The sequence below is a fragment of the Petaurus breviceps genome, unplaced genomic scaffold (genome assembly GCF_028583685.1).
Source record: "Petaurus breviceps papuanus isolate PSGF00001 unplaced genomic scaffold, PetGlider_PUasm1.0 38, whole genome shotgun sequence".
In the NCBI taxonomy this organism is placed as follows: domain Eukaryota; kingdom Metazoa; phylum Chordata; class Mammalia; order Diprotodontia; family Petauridae; genus Petaurus; species Petaurus breviceps.
The window spans coordinates 26,433,764-26,455,141 of record NW_027186304.1 but is presented as its reverse complement, the minus strand read 5'-3'; the positions used below and the strand labels follow the sequence as shown (position 1 = coordinate 26,455,141).

The 21,378-nt window shown below is 37.6% G+C and overlaps 1 protein-coding gene across 1 annotated transcript in view; it reads right to left on the bottom strand.

Annotated features, from left to right (window-relative positions):
* LAMA1 (laminin subunit alpha 1) overlaps positions 1 to 21,378 on the bottom strand; it is a 200,534-nt gene that overhangs the window by 47,577 nt on the left and 131,579 nt on the right. Inside the window, exons 37-47 of the mRNA XM_069099665.1 lie at positions 19,442 to 19,652; positions 18,532 to 18,648; positions 18,287 to 18,450; positions 13,008 to 13,143; positions 11,366 to 11,459; positions 8,463 to 8,582; positions 4,887 to 5,069; positions 4,451 to 4,605; positions 3,079 to 3,222; positions 2,155 to 2,288; positions 1,081 to 1,231 (exon numbers count right to left, since the gene is read on the bottom strand). Of these exons, the coding sequence (XP_068955766.1) occupies positions 1,081 to 1,231; positions 2,155 to 2,288; positions 3,079 to 3,222; positions 4,451 to 4,605; positions 4,887 to 5,069; positions 8,463 to 8,582; positions 11,366 to 11,459; positions 13,008 to 13,143; positions 18,287 to 18,450; positions 18,532 to 18,648; positions 19,442 to 19,652 (1,609 nt within the window). The remainder of the gene's footprint in view (positions 1 to 1,080; positions 1,232 to 2,154; positions 2,289 to 3,078; positions 3,223 to 4,450; positions 4,606 to 4,886; positions 5,070 to 8,462; positions 8,583 to 11,365; positions 11,460 to 13,007; positions 13,144 to 18,286; positions 18,451 to 18,531; positions 18,649 to 19,441; positions 19,653 to 21,378) is intronic.

Below are 21,378 nucleotides of genomic sequence, written 5' to 3'. Positions count from 1 at the left end.
CCTCAGACACTTACTAGCCATGGAACCCTGGGAAAGTCTCTTAACCTTTGCCTGCCTCCATTTCCTCATTTGTAAAATGGAGATAACATAAGCACTGACCTCCCAGGATTGTTTTGAAGATCAAGTGAAATACTATTGGCACAGAGCCTGGCACATAAAAAGTACTTAGTAAATGCTCCCTGATGAATTCAAAGATGCTCCTGGATAGCTCTGATCAAAGCACAAAACCAGCAGATGGGACAAAAGAGATCCTTGTGCAAGTATGAAATTCCAAAACCTCAAATTTTCTGCCCCCTTCAAAAGTGACTCCCGACAACAAAATAGGCCATGGGTTCCTACTTCACAAGAAGACCATTTATTTCTTACCCTTATACCCTATCTAAACCGAGCACAAAAGATGAGTCTTTTTTTTTTTTTAAGCAATCAGGGTTAAGTAACTTGCTCAAGGTTACACGGCCAGGTGTTTCTGGGTGGGTGCTAAATGTCAGAGCCTGCATTGGATCCCCAAGTCATCCCGACACTGGGGCCAGTGCTCTTACTCGCTGAGCCACCTGGCCGCCCCATGCAATTGAGGTTAAGTAACTTGCTCCAGGTTACACGGCCAGGTGTTTCTGGGTGGGTGCTAAGTGTCTGAGCCCAGATTCGATCCCAGGCCATCCCAACACTGGAGCCCGCCGGTGCTCTTACTTGCTGAGCCACCTGGCCGCCCCTAAGCAATTGGGGTTAAGTAACTTGCTCCAGGTTACACAGCCAGGTGTTTCTGTGTGGGTGCTAAGTGTCTGAGCCTGGATTCGATCCCAGGTCATCCCGACTCCGGGGCCGGTACTCTTACTCACTGTGCTACCTGGCCACCCCTAAGCAATTGGGGTTAAGTAACTTGCTCCAGGTTACACAGCCAAGTGTTTCTGGGTGGGTGCTAAGTGTCTGAGCCCGGGATTCGATCCCAGGTCATCCCAACACTGGAGCCGGTGCTCTTACTCACTGAGCCACCTGGCCGCCCTGACAAGAGTCTTAATTGTTTAGGAAGTAATTCATTTGCAGGGAAAGTCATCGTGTTATACAGAACTTAATAATTTTTACCTTTATTTGTCCTCCAAGTCCTCCAACAAACATTAATGTTGACTCGTTTACATCCAGCACATTAGCTGTCCCAGGGGATTTAGCAGTTTTGGTTAATGGCTTCTGGGTAGAGCTCATTTCCTTTATACTCAATGAGCCAGTGTTTCCAAATCTAAGAATCACAAACAATTGCATAATAAACACTTCCTGAAGTTCAACTGAGTTCAACTTAACATATATTAAATATCCACTCAGGCCATAGCACTATTCTCGGTGCTGTGGAAAACCCAGTTCCTCCCTTCAAAGATCTTACAATCTAGTTGGGTTATAGGAAGAGAAGTCAACAAGACACACAAAAAAGAAACAGATAAACAAAAATACATAACCGTTATGTGATTAAGTGCCAAAATATGCATCATAGGCAACATATAGAAGTGATGAGAGGAAAAATATCATCAGGAAGAGCTGAGTTCAGATCCAGCCTCAGACACTAGCCGTGTGACCCTGAACAAGTCACTTGTCTTGGTTTCCTCATCTGTAAAATGGGGATAAATAATAGCACCTCCCACCAAGGGTTATACTGAGAATTAAATGGGATAATAATTGTAACGTGCTTAACATAGTGACTGGTACATAGTAGGCACTTTATACATATTATGTTTTATTATATAAAAATAATAATATAATAAATAAGTAAATAATCATATGTAAATATTATTATTATTATGGGCTAGAGGCATCAGAAATGACTCCAAAGACGAAGGAGAACATGAGTTGGATTTTGAAAGATAAGTAAATGTTTGATCTATAAAAGAGTTTTGAGGACAGAAAGTTGATTGCAGTAAACAAGGTAGATTACATTTTGCTTCCTCTATACTGGCATAGCAATCTAGATACCTCAGACAATCCAAAATTCTAATGATAACTGAAATAATGTATTCTTTGACACATAGATATATATTAAAAAAAAAAAAACCTTGCCATTCCATATAGTTGAGAAAAAAAAAATTCATCAACATATACACTTTCCTACTAACAAAGTTGAAGAGCTTTGAAGCTCATTTTAGCATAATTACTTTAAAACATCTCCATTACCTGGTTGCATATATCCGGTGCCATTTATTGTTATCTATCGGGAAGTCTGAAAATTCCAGTCTTGCAGACCCAGAGCCTACATCCCAAAGGAAGGCCACCTTGCCATGCCGCATCTCAACAGCTAGGAAGTCAGACTAAGAGGGAGGAAATGGGGTAGAGAAGGCATTGAAAATGAATGAGTTTTGCATAATGGTAGGTTTTGTTCAACCAATTTCATTTCAAAGCAAGTGTTCTTTAATTATTTCATATTTTAAAAACAATATACATTAATTCTCTTTTATTAGTATTCACACACACACTTTACCAGCAGCTATAGTAACTCTTTACCTTGGAAATCCATTATCCCAATTCTCTCCTGCAAACACACACAAACCCCCCAATAAATTTTTGTTTCCTCAAGGTCACTTGTAGCCTGAAAAGTGTTTTTCAAAGATTCCTTTCCCTACTTTTATCTTGGAAGCACCAGTTGAATCTGACTCTGTATTGTAGGGACAAAAAACAATAGTAAAGCATATCATGGACATGGATGGACCATAGACACATTTTATAAGTTAATTCCTGAAGCTACATTTTACTGTGATTGAATTGGACACTAAGAAAAGATGACATATACTTTTTCAACAATACAAGAAAAGCTTAGTCCCTTCAAAAAATTGCAGGAGTTCCCTTAGTAAGGCAAAAGTTTAAAGTGGAAATTAATTGCACATTCAAAAGTGGTATGTTTATCTTCATAGGACTATAGATACTTTTTGGGTAATGCCATTACTCTGGTAAAAAGATGGTTTCGTGGAAGCCTAGTGATACTACTCTGCTAATCTCACCAAACCCCTATCTCTGTCACCCACAAAAAAATGAGTTGACTCTACAGGAAAATAAAGTTACAAGTCAATTCTTAATTTGTATTCCATAACCGTGATTGCTTACACTGACGCTGCTACCCAGGTAGAACAGGAGGTTATCAGGTTCACTGGTTTTAACATTTAACATTAAGGTGTTATAGTTGGTAGAGGATATCTGAGGCTGGTAGGCACGGATACAGTCTCGATCTGCAGATACAGCCACTTTAATCTGAAAAAAAATTAAAGGGCAAACATTTTTCAGTTATTTAACACCAAATGCTCTCAAATAGCCAAAAGTGAAAAGGAGAAATGTGATTTAGTAATTGATTTTCACTAGAAGTCATGGGCAAATGGGTTTCCTCTCCTGACAATTAGATAATGCTATGACTTTCACAAAGTGTGTGAACAGATCAGATTTTTTAAAAATATAAGAAAGCTTAAAAATGGGAATTGCATACCTGGATGTTAAAACACTATTTTATATAGGAAACATTTTTAATGAGTGTTTTAGGCATTTATGATCAGGGAATCTATACAATTACCTTATTAGCTAATTTGTAAAGGGTTTTAAATGCCAAGTTGAGAATTATTTTTTTAATCACAAAGTAATTAAGCGGCCACTGAAACTTCTTGAGTAGGTAGGGAATGATATAGCTAGATTTGTGCTTAGGGGATATCAATTTGACAACATTATGTAAGACAGATTGGAGAGGTGAAAGGTTGGTACAATGAGAATAATGAGAAGTCTATTCCAATAATTCAATTTAGAGGTGATGAGAGATGGAATTAAGACAGTGGTCACATGAATGGAAGAAAAAAAAGTCTTCATAGATTACTCTAGCTGAAAATAATCTCTCCCTCCTTTGAATTCCTATACCTTTTTTTAATAACCAACTTCATTGGTGGTTGTTAAGTTTTTTTTTTTTTCAGGCATATCTGACTCTTTGGGACCTCACTTGGGGTTTTCTTGGCAAAGATACTGGAATGTTTGCCATTTCCTTTTCCAGCCCATTTTACAGATGATAAAACGGAGGCAAAAAGGGTTAAGTGACTTGCTCAGGGTCACACAGCTGAGTAAGTGTCTGAGGCTGGATTTGAACTTAGGAAGATCAGTCTTCCTTACTCCATTCACTGTGCCACCTAGCTGCCTACTTAGAATATTATAAATAAGAGACAGGAGTAAAGTTACAAAGTAGCATATGTAAAATAATTAAGCTGATAAATCATACTGATTCTCAGACCCATACCAATAGGCTATTGAATGAACTTAAAAAAACCACAGGAACGAGTCTGCATTATAAGACTTTTGTGTGTTATGACACTTCTATAACCTAGAGCACAAAAGCAGGAATTCAAAGGCATGAAAGCTGAAAGTCTTAGCTTTAAATATTCTTCAAATGAAAAGGGTACAAGGAATTCTTTATCACTGAAAGCTGTTTCTGTATTTTTGTACTTACAGATGCTGCCTGCTTTCGGGCCTGACTGATCAACTCTTTAATTTCAGACAGGTTCCTGTTCAAGTTCTCCTCAAGCATTTTCAAAGGCTTCAAACGATCAAATAAAAGACTGGCTTGTGTTTTCACTTCTTTTACTTTCCTTTCAACCAACACAGCTATGAAGTAAAAGAAAGGAATGGAGAGAAATTAATTGCTCATTACTGGAATGCATGGGACAAAATTCTGGGCAACTCAACAACCTTTAATAGACATGTGAAAAATTCACACAGAACACAAAGAACTAAAGAAAGTTTATTTTTAAAAGTCTGCAGTCAAGGCATTCTTCTTTTCATTATGCAAACTCTTTTTATCACAGACTGAATCATGATTTTTATGTCTGGCAACAGCAAAATTCTGCATTTGAGCAAAGATTTTCCTAAAGGAAAGCCAGACTTACTAGTCTGTGATGAGTCACTGAGAAGCTGATTGGTTTTTCTCAGGGTTTCATTAACCCTGGCCAATGCAGATGAAGTGTTGAGTAGCTTCTGATTGAAATCCACAATGTCACTCAAAGTGCTTGTGGCGCTCTCATTGGCAGCTCTCGCCATCTCTTTGGTCCTTAGTCCTTTTTCCTGGGTACCTGAAATGCAAACATATATGCACCCCATCATGATCACACAAACTGATTGACCCCTCTGCAAGAGGAGAAAACTTAATTTCATACATGATCACAATATGGTAATATTCCTCACAAGTTATGGGAGACAAGGCTGTAAATCTCTTAAGGTTTCCTTTTGTAGAAAGTTTAGAGTTTTACAGCAACTATACTGATCTCTTCAGTAACAAATGCAATACTTTTAGTAAAACATATCACAGAATATAAACTTTCTTTATTAGAGGTAAATTACTAAGTACCTTTAACTTTGAAAATAGGGCCAGCTATTTTTAATAACCGCAATCAGGAAGACCTCATTTCAAATCTAGCCTGTGACACTTACTAGCTGTAAGACCTTGAGCAAATCATTTAACCTCTGTTTGCCTTAATCCACTGGAGAAGGAAATGGCAGACGTTTCAGGATAAATTTGCCAAGAAAACCCCACAGAGGATCATGAAGATTTGGATATGGATAACAACTGAACAACACGTTTTAATGAGCTTTACTTTTCAGTACTCCTTTTCTTCTCATTTCAGCCTTGGAATAAGAAAGACCCGAGTTCAAGTCCTACTCCTCACACTTGATTTCTCATTGTCCCCTCCAACTCTCAAAGACTATTATGAGTTGTAGAAGGAAGGTCACAACATCAATGAAATCACAGGTCCTACTCATAATTATAACAAAGGCAGCAAGTTACGGTGGGTAGAGAACAGTTTTGAAGTCTGAAAGAACTAGGTTCGTCCTAAATCTTATTCATACTAGCTCTGTAACCATGAGTTGGTCACTTATCAGTACCCCCAATTAATTCTCTAAGAATCTAATTTGCAGGTGAGTTGCTCATCTGCATTAGTGGAGAGAGCTTCCACCGTGGAGTTTTCCATACTGAAGAATTCATGGGTCTGAACTTCCTCATACCCCATTCCAAAGATGACTAAGTTCACATTTCCATAGATCATAAGGTGTAAAGATCTAGAAAGGATCAGAAATGTCTATCAGTCATCACCAAAGTAATAATAAATAAGTGACATCTATATAGTACATTCTAATTTGTAAGCATCTCCTTGGAGCCCCACAACAGTCCCTATGTGGAATGGAACTAAGGATATTTGTTCAGTCATTTCAGTCATGTCTGACTCTTTGGGACCCTGTTTGGACTCTTCTTGGCAAAGATATTGGAGTGGTTTGTCATTTCCTTCTCCAGCTCATTTTATAGATAAGGAAATGGAGGCAAACAGGGTTATGTGACTTGCCCAGGGTCACACAGCTAGTAAGTGTCTGAAGCCAGATTTAAATTCACGAAGATGAGTTTTCCTGACTCCAAGCTGACCACTTCCCACTGCTCCATCTAGCTGTCACTATGGTTATTACTGTACCCATTTTACAGATGATGAAACCAAGGCTGATTGATAAGGTGACTTGCCCATGGTCACAAGGCTATTAAGTACAGGGACAATAATTAAACCCACCTTTCTCCGTACTCTAACTTCAGTGTCCTTTCCACTATATAAATCTAAATCTATTACTTTAATCTAAATCAACCACTTCATTTTGCAGGAGAATAAACTGAAGTTTGAATAGGTTGAGTGGTTTAATCATAATCATACAACTAACAAGAAACAAGACTAAGATTTAAATCCAGATTCAAATCAGAATTCTGATTTCAAGTCCAACATTAATTCCATCACTTGGATGTATGACATCACCATATTTTCTGCACTTCATTTTGAAAGGGATTTTTAGAGTTTCAGTTTGTAGATTGAATTATGTTGTGCTGAAAAGACAGTGTGTTCCCATACACCATTAAGAATATTGATAACAGAACAGAATAAGGAATTATTAATCATCACAGAGAAATCAAATTCAGAGATAGTCTAGACGATCTTGACAATGAACTAGCCAGTTAAAATGCCATTTTACAAATAGTCCTTTATCACTTTATGACCATTTTGTCCTTTTCAAAAATCCCACTGGTATGACAAAGCTCTGTCAATTTAAAGATTTGAGTTTTATCAAGTTTCAAACAGTAGGGCATTCTCTGCTTAAGGTAGGAGGCATCCAGTTAGATTAAATTGGGAAGAAAAGTTAGCATCTCAGTGGGGAAAGGGAGATTGCTAAATAAGAAAGATATGAATGCGTTCTGAATCTTAGTGTAATCTATTTGCCTTACATTTTTAATGCTTTTAAAATTTTTAATTAATGTTATATTTCCAGCCAACCAAGGCTAAATGTGACTTAAGAGCATGAAAAGTCTATTTTAGAATGTTTTATTGCCTCAGTAAAGGAGATCATGAAGCAGCAATTCTTGAAATTCACACATTTATGACAGACTTAACATTCTCATGTAAGCCTCTAATGATTAAAAAAAAGAAGAAATACAGATTTTCATAGTGTTTTTTCTTTATCTTTCTGATAGTTTAACAAGTTTCTCATTCCTTCAGAGACTTGTCTTTTGTAGCATAAAGTGTAAGGATATATATAAGACTTATCACATTAAAAAAATCAATTAAACACATCTTTATTAAACATCTCCCTTGTGCATATTAGAAACAAGCTCCTTGAGAGTAGAATCTGTTCTTTGTGTCCTCTGGGTTCAGCACTTCTGGTTTCAGCAATTATATATTACTGATCACTTATACAAGGATTATTTGAGGATTTAGAGAAACAAACAAAAAAAAGAAACAAAACAAGACAGAGTGGCTGCCTTCAAGGAGCTTGCAATCTAACATCAAAGGAGATGTCAATGGAAAATTTTGTTAGAGAAAAACCGTACCCTCCACTCCAATTCCTACTCTGATACTTCATTGCAATACTGAAATGACCCTGAGCTCTCAAAGGCTATGCCAGCAGATCATATCTAGTACATCCCATTACACTGAAAAAGATTTGTGGATGGATCTTTTAATTATGGACTTCGTGTCTTCCATGTGAGGACCAGGTTGGCTAAGTTCATGAGCCATGTCATCAGATAAGTTTAGCCTCCAGGTAACAATTTTTTTCTGGGTCACAGCAGCTCATTGATTATTTCCGAAAGCATGAATGGGTTATTAATAGAGAGAGCATAGATATGGATGCAATCAGGAACCCTTGAAGTTTTGAAATAAGTAAAGAAACTTGAAAACGAAGCAATTTCAATGGTTACATAAAATCTATAACTTGGGTCTTTTGTATTTAAGAGAACAGATTTTAGCATCACAGAAAATGAATATCATCACTCCCAATTCAGAATCCTTTTACAGAAAGATACTAAATCAGTTTCCAGGCTCATTTACAACAAGGGTTCTTAATCAGGCTTCAGACAGGACTTCATTATGCTTGTCAAGTAATGGCTTTGCAATGAGAAGGTTTTCATTAAATCAGGACAAATCCCTCTCACTTACCATCAGGCATCATCACTCCAAGCATCAGCAGTGAATCATTAAGTTGCTTAGTAAGTTTATGAGCACGCTCCTGAAATCTGTTTACCTTTTTTTTCAATTCACTCATTTTGGACATTACACCTATCAGGGCAACAAAAAGACATGGCTTTTATTTAAACTTTTTCCTGAACTTTCATTCAAAAATAAATGTAAGCAAAAGCTTTACTTAATTGTTCCAAGACCATTATAATAAGGCTTAAGACTTTTCCCCACAAAGCCTACATGTCCTGCATTATGAAAATTAACTAGTGGATCTTCTTAGTCTAAGTCTCTCTGACTTTGATGGCAGAACCCTTCACTAGCATTGCCTCTTAAAGTCTCCTCTGAAATTTAATCAGGGCTCAATGGTATGCAAGCTAGGTCATATGAGGGAGATGCAACTCACTCAAATCTCTTCCATATTTACTAATGTCCTCCCTGTCAAGAGAGTGAGATGCTATGGATTTGGGAAGAAGAGGTAAGGGAGTTCCCTCTACTGTTGTCATAACTTCAAGAGCAGCTGAGGATGGAGCAAATGAGTATAAATATTTGGGGGAGTATTTGGAGAAACAAGAAGTAAGCACAATTTTGAAATAATGATAAAGCCTAGCCTGGGTGAAGAGAATGTTCAAGTATGGCAGGTGTACCCTACCAGTAGTGATGGTGAAGAGAGTGCAAGGTGGGAAAGGCAAGAAGGTGTGGTGGCTAGCACTTTGGTTCACCTTTCCCTGTCACTGTGGAGTGTGTGCATACACCTGTGTGTCTATATGTACAGAAATGTAGACACATTGGATGCGTATGCATACATTTATGTATGTGTCTTATATCAGTCATTTGTTTTAAGAATTTGTGACTTGGCTTCTCATAGACTCATAGATTTAGAGCTAGAAGGAACTTTAGAAATCCAATGACCTCATTTTACAGATGGAAAAACTAAGGAAAAGACAGGTTAAGTGTCTTGTCCAGTTGCATAGCTAGTATGTAAACCTTCCTGACTTGGGTCCACACTGTGGATATGGGAAGAAGGGATGATGGTAGATAGCTGTGAATTCAGGTTCAGTCTAGTACAATATCTGAAATGTGTCAGCTGAGCTCACTTCTGGTTCCTGTCCCTGTAGAAACATGCCTTGGGGCCTGGGGGAAGGTATTACAAGGTAAAAATATGTGATCCTCAACCAAATCTTCTTTCAATTTCTTCTATCATTTCTAAAAAGCTTCATTTGGGATTCTTCCTTCTGACTCAGATAATCTGCTGTCCACCCCTGCTTTTGCTGCATTTTAGGATTTTTTTTTTCATCCCTCAGGCTAACGAAAACAGGTAAAAATTAACCTTGCTTCCCCTCTATCAGAAATCCTTTTTACTCCCTTGCAAAGTTTCTTAAATTCTTTCTACTTTTTCCTCCCCATTTATAACAGACTATCACATTTGGATTTTAAGGGGCTGCTGTAACACTAAATCACTGCTGAAATGCATTATCTTCAGATGATAGCTCTGAATTAAACATAGCCATGACATTCGTATTTCACAGGCTATGAAATACTCTTCATTTTAGTATAAACTGAGAGTATAACTCCCCTCCATTTTCTCCTGGGGCTTCTAGTCAATGCTTGCTTTATTTTTTCATGTGATGACACAAACAATTCTACATGTTTTGTCACTTTGAAAGAAAATAATTGTTATTTTCTTTGTACTGCTCATCCACTCATGGGAGAAGACAGAAGCCATGAGGTTCTATTATGGAAAAGAGACTAGTTTAAGAGACAGATTTGATTGTGACTCATTGCCAGTTTCTGGGGGAAAATGTTTTGATGGGTTTGACATTTAAATAAGACAGTTAAGGTGATAAGTACATTCTGGGTCATGAGAATCGGTAAGCTTCTACTGATATATGACTTGTTTTTAAATTATCTTCAAACATAAAGTAATTTTCACTTGTTAGATTTCTCAAAGGAATGACAAATGAAGCATATTAGCTTCCTGAAATTCATGATATGAGTCTGCTATCTAGGGGAACTGCTGCCCTGAGTAAAACTTCAGATATTAAAAACAATGAGAAATGAACATTAAGCCATGCAAATAGTGTACTGAGTGCCTACTATGGGTATAGGTTAGCACTGTGTCAGACTCTATGGGAAATTCAAAAGAAATACTGGAACACACATTTGTAACCTTTCTGGAGGGCTATTTTTTTTCCATCACAAACAAGGGATTTTTGATGATTGAAGAACAACCATAGTCATTGAATGTGATCAAATTTATCTAATGTGTGTGTAGAAATTATTCTTTGGACAAAGAATTAAATATAATAAATATTAATTGCCTCAGTTTACTTTTATAGAGTAGAAAGGAAAACAACAAATGGGACCGATTCATTATAGTCAAAAGAGCAAGGAAACCAAGTCCCTACTTTCAATTACAGTAGCATTGGGGAGCCAATACTTATACCCATGAAACGATGAAAGAACAATGGAGGACAGTATACCATCAACTGCTAAACACAAATATGATTAAATGTCTAAGAGGATGACAGGTAATAAAGGCTTTTGGAGCTCAGGATGGGAAGAACTCAATGTTTGCTGTAATTATCAAGATGGATTATAGTGACAGAAGAGAAATTGTGAGTGCATAGTTTAATGGATACATGTACTGTGACTTAATAAGCAGAGTTTGCTTGATTTTGAACTGGAAAAAATGTGATGAAAAATGTTAATATTTTTCAATTAAATTTTGGAAATGGAAAAAAAGGGCCTTTTTAATCATCAAAAAGGTATGGCTCCTCTCATCAGAACAAAGGAGAAATAGCCACAGGACAATTTTCATAGCCCATGCATAGGATTGCTCATTTTTACAATGATCTGAACAGGGTCCATTTTAAGTGACTGACCTTTAGTTTTTCCATCCAGATTGTTGGCCTCCCTTAGAAATTTGGCACCTCTCTGGAGAGCTTCTTTCCCATTAGAAACAAGGGGTTCCACTGACTGAAAATGAGAATTAAGTCAAACATGGTTCCTTGTTGGAGAAAGTAATCATATTATTAAAATGAGTAATTATATTATTAAAACTGTTTGAAAAGTACTTTCTCTGTAGAAGTCCCATGAGAAACAAATTATTATCCCCATCTTACAGTCAAGGAAACTGAGGCTCAAAAGAGGTAAGATGAATGGCATGCCCAAGTTCACATATTTTGTCAGAATAAGTACAGGCTTTTTTGCGGGGGAAGGGGAGAAGGTAGGGTAATTGAGGTTAAGTGACTTGCCCAAGGTCACATGGGTAGTTTTTGTGTTAAGTGTCTGAGGCTGGATTTGAATTCAACTTCTTCTGACTCCAGGGCAGCTGCTCTATTCGCTGTATACCTCTTCACCTCCTAAGTACAGGCTTTTTTACTCTGACACAAATCTAGGTCTTGATTAGTGCAAATAATGAATCCCCTGAAGAGGTCACATTATTTGAATTTGTGGAATTCAATGCATATTTCCATTGGGTGGATCTGATGACTATATTTTATAGAAATATAATTCTAAATCAAATTTGAATAGATATGATCTATTAAGATAGATATGATCATTTAGGGGGATACATTATTGTTGTTCAGTCCTGTCCCACTCTTTGGAGTTTTCTTGGCCAAGATACTGGAGTGATTTGCCATTTCCTTCTCCAGCTCATTTTCTTTTCTTTTCTTTTTATTATTTTTAAGCTTACATCATTAATTTCCACAAGATTTTGAGTTACAAATTTTCTCCCCATTTTTCCCCTACCCACCACCCCAAAACTTCAATCCCACTGAATATTCCTCCCTCCAACTCATTTTACAGATGAGGAAACGGAGGCAATTAAGTGACTGGTCCAGGGCTACTCAGCAGTAAGTGTCTGAGGCCAGATTTAAACTCAGGTTTTCTTGACTCCAGGGCTGGTTCTCTATCCTACTCACACTAATCAGAACCTAGCTGTATGCCACACTGCCAGTCTAGTTGGCCCCAGAAGTAAGAATATAAGGGGAGGAGGTGTTTTAAAAATTCATGAAGAGAAAGCAGTCATCAGTAACAAAATTGGGCCATGCATAAAGGCATATTCCATATCTGGAATAATAGTCATATTATAGGAAAGAAAACAGTAGCTAGTATAAAAGGGTTTTTTTTTTCTCTTTGTAGGCAGCTAGGTGGTATAGTGAATAGTCTTGAACTTATCATCTTTGTGACTCTGTGTAAGTCACTTAACTGCTCTCAGCCTCAGTTTGCACATTTGTAAAATGGGGATACTAATGCTGCACAATGAAATGGTTTGCTTTAAAGTGCTATATGAATGCTAGCTACACCATTATTTCCCTAATCATTTTTATTGTTTTTAATAAACATATTACTAAAGCTAGTTAAAAATGTTTCATGACACTATAATTCCATACAATCTATAAGAGATATAATGTTGCCAAGCACAAACTTGAGGGTCTCAGTTACATATTTTGTGGAATGTTCCTGAAGAGAAGGTCCTAAATAGCAAAAACTACTTCAAGTGCAATGGTTCTTCCTTACCAAGTGTGTAATTCCTGTTTTCCTGAGAGCTTCCACTGCCAATTTCTCTGCACCTTCTATCAAGCTTTGGATGCTGGAATGGGCATGGACAGCATTTGTTGCATTGAGAGAAACATCTCTTACATCTGTAAGACCCCTGCAGAGGCAACAAAATTAGAAAGCTCTTGCTACATATCACACAAATAAAATAAGCTCACAAAATTATAAATAAATGTGTCTTAATTGCCAACTGGAATGGCCTTTTCCTAATCCCCATCCTTCCTGATTTCTCTGCAGCCTTTGGCACTAAGAAATCGCCCTCTTTTCCTAGATAATTCACTCCTCTCTAGATTTTCAGGACATTGCTCTTTCCTGATTTTCTTACCTGTCTGACCCTCCTTAGTCTCTTTTGGTGGATCTTGTTCATTCAGGACACTCCATTAATCATGGGTTTCCCCCATGGCTCTGTCCTGAGGCCTCTTCTCTTCTCCCTTTACACTATTTTATTTGGTATTGAATTAGTTTCCATAGATTCAATTAGCACCTCTTTGCTGATGATCCTTAGATCTCTATCTATCCCTAACATTTCTCCAGACTTCTGATCTCACATCTCCAGTCTCTTGTTGGACATCGTGAATTGGATGTCCTGTAGACATTTTAAACTCAACATCTCCAAAACGAACTTAATTATCTCCTCCCCTCCAAATCCTTTCTTATCCCTAACTTCCCTATTATTGTTGAGGGTACTGCCATCATCCCAAACATCCAGGCTCACAAATATCTGATTCATTGCCATGTCTTGTCAATTCTACCTACACACTCTCTCCTCTGACATTACCACCACCCTGGTGCATCCTGTCGCTTCATTTGTGGTGCAGTCTTTTCAGTCATATTCAACTTTTTTGTTTCCCCTTTTGCAGTTTTCTTGCCAAGGTACTGGAGTGGTTTGTTATTTCCAGCTCACTTTGCAGATGAGGAAAATGAGGCTAACAGGGTTCCAAGGTCACACAGCTAGTAAGTGTCTGTGCCTGAATTTGAATTCAGGAAGATGAGTCTTCTTGCATCCAGACCCAGCACTCTATCCACTGTGCCACCTAGGTACCTGCCATCACCTCATTCCTGGACTATTTCAATAGTCTTCTGATTGATCTCTCTGCCTCTCTACCTTTCTTCTCTATATGTCCTCCTCTTAGCTACCAAAATGATCTTCCTAAATTATAGGTCTGACCATGTCACTCTGCTACTCAACAGAAAGCCAGTGGTTCTCTATCCTTCAGGAATAAATAGAAGATCCTCTTTTTGACTTTTAAGGTCAGTTCTTCACCACCTGGTCCCTTCTTTCCTTTCCATGCTTCTTATACCTTACTCCCTCCTCAACATACTCTGATCCTGTGATACTTACCTCCACCTCCTGACTCCATGTATTTATAATTACAATCTCTTGTGCCTGGAATTTGCTCTTTCCTCATGTCTTTACTTCTTGGCTTCCTTCAAGCCTCAGCTAAAATCTTACCTTCTACAAGAAATTGTTTCTGATACCCCTCAATACTAGTGATTTCTCTCTGTAATTACCTCCAATTCAATCCCCAATTCCTCCCCCCCTCTTCCCATTAGATTGTGAGTTTGAAGGCAGAGACTCTTTCTGTTCTTCGTTGTGTCTGTCCTTGCTGCTTAGCATAGTGTTTGACAGGATCTTAAAATAGCTTGTTGACTTGATCTTAAAGCTCCTAATATCACTTTTCAGGGCAGCTAGCTGACGTAGAGGGTAGAGAACCAGGTCTGGAGTCAGGAAGACCTGAGTTCAAATTTGGCTTCATACATCTACTAGGTATGTGACCCTGGACAAGTCACTGAACCCTGTTTGCCTCAATTTCCTCATCTGTAAAATGAGCTAAAAAAGGAAACGGTAAACCACTCCAGTATCTCTGCCAAAAAAAAAACCCAAATGGGGTCATAAAGAGTGTGAAACAACCCAACATAAATTTACAAAATAAGTTTGCCAAGTGTTACCACTATCTCCTCTAAACAAAGAGCTATCTGAGGGGGAAGGGCAGGAGCCTTAATTCTTCTGATCCCAGCCGCTTAGTCATGAGTTTTGTTTAACTTCATCCAGGGAATAGGGGCCTTCTACTCTGCCACAACTCTTACTTCTCCTGCCCAACCCTCTCAGCTCTATCAGCCCTGGTTTTTCCTTATCTTGTTCTAGGCCTTTAGCCTACAAATGGGTAAGGAGTGGTGGGTGAGGAGGAGAAATGTGCCCTGCACAAGGATACCGATTTCACTGCTCATTCCATATTCTCTATCTGGTTCAATCATTTTCAAATAACTGCGAGGCACATATAAAGTTGCTTCTCATTCAACTGGCATGTCCTAATTTGATAGGATTCACTTGAGGTGTTTTCTGGCTTATCAGTTGATATTTCAATCAATTGGAATTCATTTTCAGTAGGCAACAATTCATTTATGAACTTTCCAATGGGTGGATGGTACAATTTCATACCATGCTCTATCTAGAAAATGAAATCTGACAATCAACATATCCCCTAGGCCTGCAGAGTAAATCACTCCATTTTCTTTCCAAGGTTATTGAGGCAAGTCATCCCCCAAAGAACATCAGCATTTATTACTAGCAACTATTTGGCTGGTAAAATTCGATGATTTATAGGTACAAGATGGTAATCATTTGTATTTTGAGTTCAATTTCCTTTACCATTCATACATTAAGTAATCAAGGCTATAACTTGGCTGTAAATGCAGTGAGATTACCTTTTATTTTCCTCTTTTTTAGGGATGGCTGAAAAGAGTAAGGAAATAATATAGCACCAAATTCAAATTTTCTCCATTGATTCTGTGTTTTGTATCACACAAATAAATGGCTGTGCACTATCCAAGATCATGTTGCTTTTTAACCATTTTATGTGTTTAAGTCTTGTGTTATGAATAGTAAGTTGATCCTTATAATAAATAAAGTATATTCTTGGGACCCAAATATCTCTTTTATATGCCCTTCCCTGGCTTGATGGTGCCTCTCCTTTCCTTATGATAACCTCTTAATCTCCTAGCTAATATCAAGATAAGCTCTCAGGAAATAGTACAGAAAAAAAGGAAATTACATTTGGCATAAACGACTGGTAAGATTTATGTTTCAGGGCTATTTTTATTTTTCTAGGGAACCAATACAAAATAATGAAAATAGTGGAACATTAAGCAACAACAGTGAATGAGGTAAGTATTTTGGACTGGCCCAAAGACATATCACGTGGGTCTACAATGTGACTACAAACTCTTTTAGGACAAGGACAATGTATTTCATTTATTTTATGTCCTCCCAAAGAACTTCAAAAAAGTGCTGGGAACACAAGAGCTATTCCATAAATACTTGTGGCAAGTAGGTGGTGCAGTGGTCAGTGATCTGGAATCAGGAAGACCAGAGCACAAATCTGATGTCAGATACTTAATAACTATATGACCCTGGCCAAGTCACTTCCCCTCATTCAATCTCAGTTTCTTCCACTGTAAAATGGAGATAATACCACGCAAGATTTTGGGGAGGATAAACTGAGATAAGATTTGTCAAATGCTTCACAAACCTTAAAGCATTAAATAAATGCCACTATTATTGCTTATGGTATTGATGCAGGAGGGTAATATCTTCAAGATCTTATTAACTATTTGAAGAAATTTGCTATAAGTAAGTTGTAAAGATGGTAAGGATCAAAAAGAACTAACAGGAAATGACACATTCCTAATCTAGGGTGGGGGAAGGGGGTTGACCTGGACAATTACCCTACCCCACTTAGAGCAAATCAGGTGAGAGCACATCCTGGTTGTTCATTAGATAAGAAAAAGGCCTTGACCTCTGACAAATTAGTCAGCCATAGGCTTTAGACTATGTGTAACAATAATTTAAAAAATAATCATAGCTAGCATTTATTATAGCAATAAACTTATAATAATAAAAACAGGAATAGCTAAATGTATACAATGTCTACTAGGTGCCAAGCATTATGCCACACGGTTTACATATATAATTTTATTTGATCCTTACAATTTTGGAAGGTAGATGCTATTATTATATTCATTTTACAGTTGAAGAAACGAAGGTTGTGTCACACAGGCCCAGAGTCACAGAGCTAAGTGAGTATTTGTGGGTAGATTTGAATTCAGGTCTTCAAGACTCCAGGCCAAGCATTCTATCTACTGCACCCACTAGCTACATGCAAGAAGACCTTCATCAATGTAAATGTTCTTGAAAGTTACTTGATGAGCTAGAGTGGTGTTGCACAGGAAGTCTGATTGGATTGAGTTACATCTTACGGAGCTTGCACAAACAAGCCAGAAAGTTGGAATGGGGAGCGCAAGCATGGGATGGATGGAGGGCATCTCAGTCTCCTCTTCCCAATTTGCTGGGAGGAAGACATTGTGAACTAGAGAGGGTCAAGGGTCTGAGGATTTGGATTTTTAAAATTGGAAACCTGGTAGAGTCCCTGAGAGAGCACTGGCTGAAGATAGTATCTCTATCAGGAAAGGACGATAGATTAGGCATGATGAGAAAAGGCAGATTGAAAGCTCCAGAAGGAGTCCAGCAGAGAATTTATACCATTTAAGATAAAGATCTCAAAGACTCTAGCAAAAAAAGACTTTCTGAAGCTATAATTTGCCCTTCTTTGCCAAATGCTCTTTCTAAGCTGGAACCCATTTCTCCCTGAACTCTGTATGTACTGGTTGGAAAATGTGTCATAGACTTTTGAAGGTTCTTTTTGCACCAACTGTACTTACTTTACTATCTTAAAAAACACATCCTTCTAGGACAGCTAGGTGGAGCAGTGGATAGAGGCCTGGGCCTGGAATCAGTTCAAATCTGGTCTCACTAGCTGTGTGACCCTGGGCAAGTCACTTAACCCCTTTTGCCTCAAAAACAAAATAAAACAAAACAAAAAGACCTTTCTAAAAGCTAAGTCTGGCTGACTAATTTATATCAATCAATAATCATTAAGGGGTAGGGTGGTTAAAGCATACCAGTGGGGATTCTCTTGGGCAATAGCGTAAGAAAAGTACTTTCCAGCCCCTTAGGGTCCACCAAAAACTTTAGCAGTACAAGAAATATCCTGGTGCTCTGGAGACCCTACCTGTCTGTGCACGTAAGGTTTGGGAGCATGAGCTCAGATCATGTGCTTTCACTTAAATATGAAAGGGTTTCCCCAAATTTTACACAAATGAAAAAAAAAGATAAACCCAGCATTTAAGAATTAACCAATCTTTTGAAAGCATGCCCAGTCCTTATATTTGTATCAACTTACCTGTCTAGCACATCTGCCAGTCTCATCAGCTCAGCTGCATGATCCTCTGCCCTATAGACAAGGTCAAGGGCTCCTCTCTTAGACATCTGCATAACTAATTCATCAACATGGTGTCTGATTTTGGCACTCCACAAGAGCAGCTCATTCCGATGAAGCTCTAACTTCTATACAGATAAATAAATATCTTTAATGTGCACACATGGATGCATAAATATCTATGAAAGGATATTCTCATATGCATTTACCTCTGTAGCATTTTTGGCATCCTTTGCAAGGGCAGCAATGGCTGCTATGAGTCCTTTTCCTTTCTCAATCAATGTAGATGACACATTTTGGTTTTCCAAAACATGCAGATTTTTATCCTTTAAAAGAAATCATCTGTTAATAGAAATATCATAAACCACCTTCCCCCCTCCCAGATTTGTCTACTCAATGCTACTATTTTGCATTTGTCCTTAATTATATTTAAAATTTTAATATATGTGTGTGTGCATGTATTCATTTAAATATGAGGGGTTTGGGTAGATTAGGTCTTTTTATTCCTAAGCTCCATAACAAATTTTATTAATTGCATCTAACTCTTTTATAGAACATAAACAAAACTCACGTTCTGTACTGGTATACTAACCAAAAGAGGTATAGTAAATCACAAATGTTTCTCTTTTGATGACCAATCCTGAGGGTCTTCCCCATCTAGTTTGATTTTTTTTTTTTATTAAAGGGCCCATCCCTTGACTCACTTCTTAAAGAGGCCTGTTCACTGAATGGGCGTTACCTCACTCAAAGTGATCCTGAAAAGACCTTAGCTTAAAAGGGCCAAGGTCTCCCCATTGCATCCTGAGTCATTTCCACTCATCATGATGAATATCTGGCCACTGGACCCAGATGGCTCTGGAGGAGAAAGTGAGGCTGATGCCCTTGCACAGCCTCCCTCACTCACATCCAAGTCAACTGCAAGTCATGTCACCCTCTCCCTGATGTCATGGTCCTCTCCCAGAAGGAAGGACAGACACAACAGCCAACGACAATAGAAACTCTAATTTTGTAATCAAATTTAGAGAATACAAAGAGTTTATTTCCAGATTCACTAGGAAATTCTCAATGTAATTTTATCGTAGGCTTTCTCAGCTTTTAAAACAACTCGATCATACTTACATTTAATTCTTCTAAATTAGTAGTGATAATAAGCAACAGACGGTTGGTCTCTTTGGTTTTGGCGTCTGCTTCATTAACTAAAGCTTGTGCTTCCTGCAGCTTGTTGCCATACTCCAAAAAGTGGTTATTTGCTTTCTCTTTTAGTTCCTTAAGATCTTGCTGTCGTTTCTGAAAAGTCTTCTGAATTCGTGATAATAAATTCTTGGCAGCTCTGATAAATGTCAATGATACAAATGATCAGTAAATGGCTGCCTTGAGAAGAAGGTTGTCCTAATAAGTGTTTTTTAGGATACATACACACACCAACCCCCTGCCCCGCACCAAAACCCTACTCTAATTGTACTAAAAACACACTAATTTCAAGTGGCAAGGTGGCGCAGTGAATAGAGCACTGCTCCTGAGGTGAGGAGGACCTGAGTTCAAATCTAACCTCAGACACCAAATACTTACTAGCCGTGTGACCCTGGGCAAAGAGCTTAATCCCAATTGCCCTCCAAAAAGCAAAAACAAAACAAAACAAAAAAACAACCAAAACCAAAAAAAAAAACTTATACTAATTCAATGAGGTATGAAATCTATGAATAAAAGTAACATGAGCACAGGAGAACATTTTTCAGATTCAACATGAAATTATCTGTATATTTCAATAGTATGACTTTCTGTTATCCATTGAGAATTTTATCCTATGAAATGAAATGTCAAGTTCCTTAAAAATCACATAAAAATCATTTATATAATATACCAGAATTGTAGGAAAACAAAGGAGTGTCTCTACTCCTTGAAGAAAAGGCAACTGTTTAAGTCAGTTTGAACTTTCAGGTGCAAAACATGATAAACTCTCTACATGGCAATCTCTCAGTGGTAGAATATAACTTGTTAGTAATTAATTTATATGAAGCTTTAACATATTCAAAGTACTTTACCAATATTATCTCATTTAATGCTTATAACAACCCTGTAAGGCAAATATTATTATCCTCATTTTATAGATGAGGAGACTGAGTCTGAGATATTAGGTGACTTGCTCAGGGACACAAGTGTCCAAGGCAGAATTTCAATTCAGGTCTTTCTGACTCCAATCCAGCACTTTATTCACTGCACCTATTAACTATTTCTATCTGTCAGAAGAGTCTTTAAAAAATTTAAAAGTTCTATTACAAAGTTCCAAAGCCTGAAATTATATAGATGTCAGCTTACCTGAATCACAAAGAATGAAAATCTATTTTAATTTGGAAGGTTTGAAAATAATTATTCCACTTATTGCACATTTTGATGACTTTCAACTCTGACTGAAAAGATTATTAATTAGACAATGTTACAATGTAGAAGCACTTGAAAAATTGTATGGGAAACAAGCATATTTCTGGCATCTGACCTCAATATATCATCATCAGCATTATCCTGATGATCAATTAAATTCCCAGTTTTGTCACTTGCTATTTTCATTACCTTGGGCAAGTCCCTGCCTATAAACTAGATAACCTTTGAACTGTCACTCTAGGATTATATGCAATGCAGCAAGGGAGGACGTATATTCATAGATAAATTTTTGTCAGACCTATAGTGTAGTCAACGTTATGTGACACAGTCAGGTCATGAACACACACAGTCCTAACCACTAATTAGCCTCTTTTCTAGATTTCAGTTTGTTGTCACGATAATAATAGCTCACATTTCTGTGAAGTTTACAAGTCACTTTACTTATATTACCATGTTTTCCCCCTCATAACACTCCATGTGGTATTATTATCCCTATTTTGCAGATGGGGAACCTGGGGCTCAGAAAAGCTACATGATTTGTCATTGGTCATACAGTTAATAAATGAATAAATACTGGAGGTAGGATTTATAGCATATTAAAATCAAAAGGGATGAGGCGGCCAGGTGGCTCAGCAAGTAAAGAGCACCGGCCCCAGTGTCGGGATGACCTGGGGCTC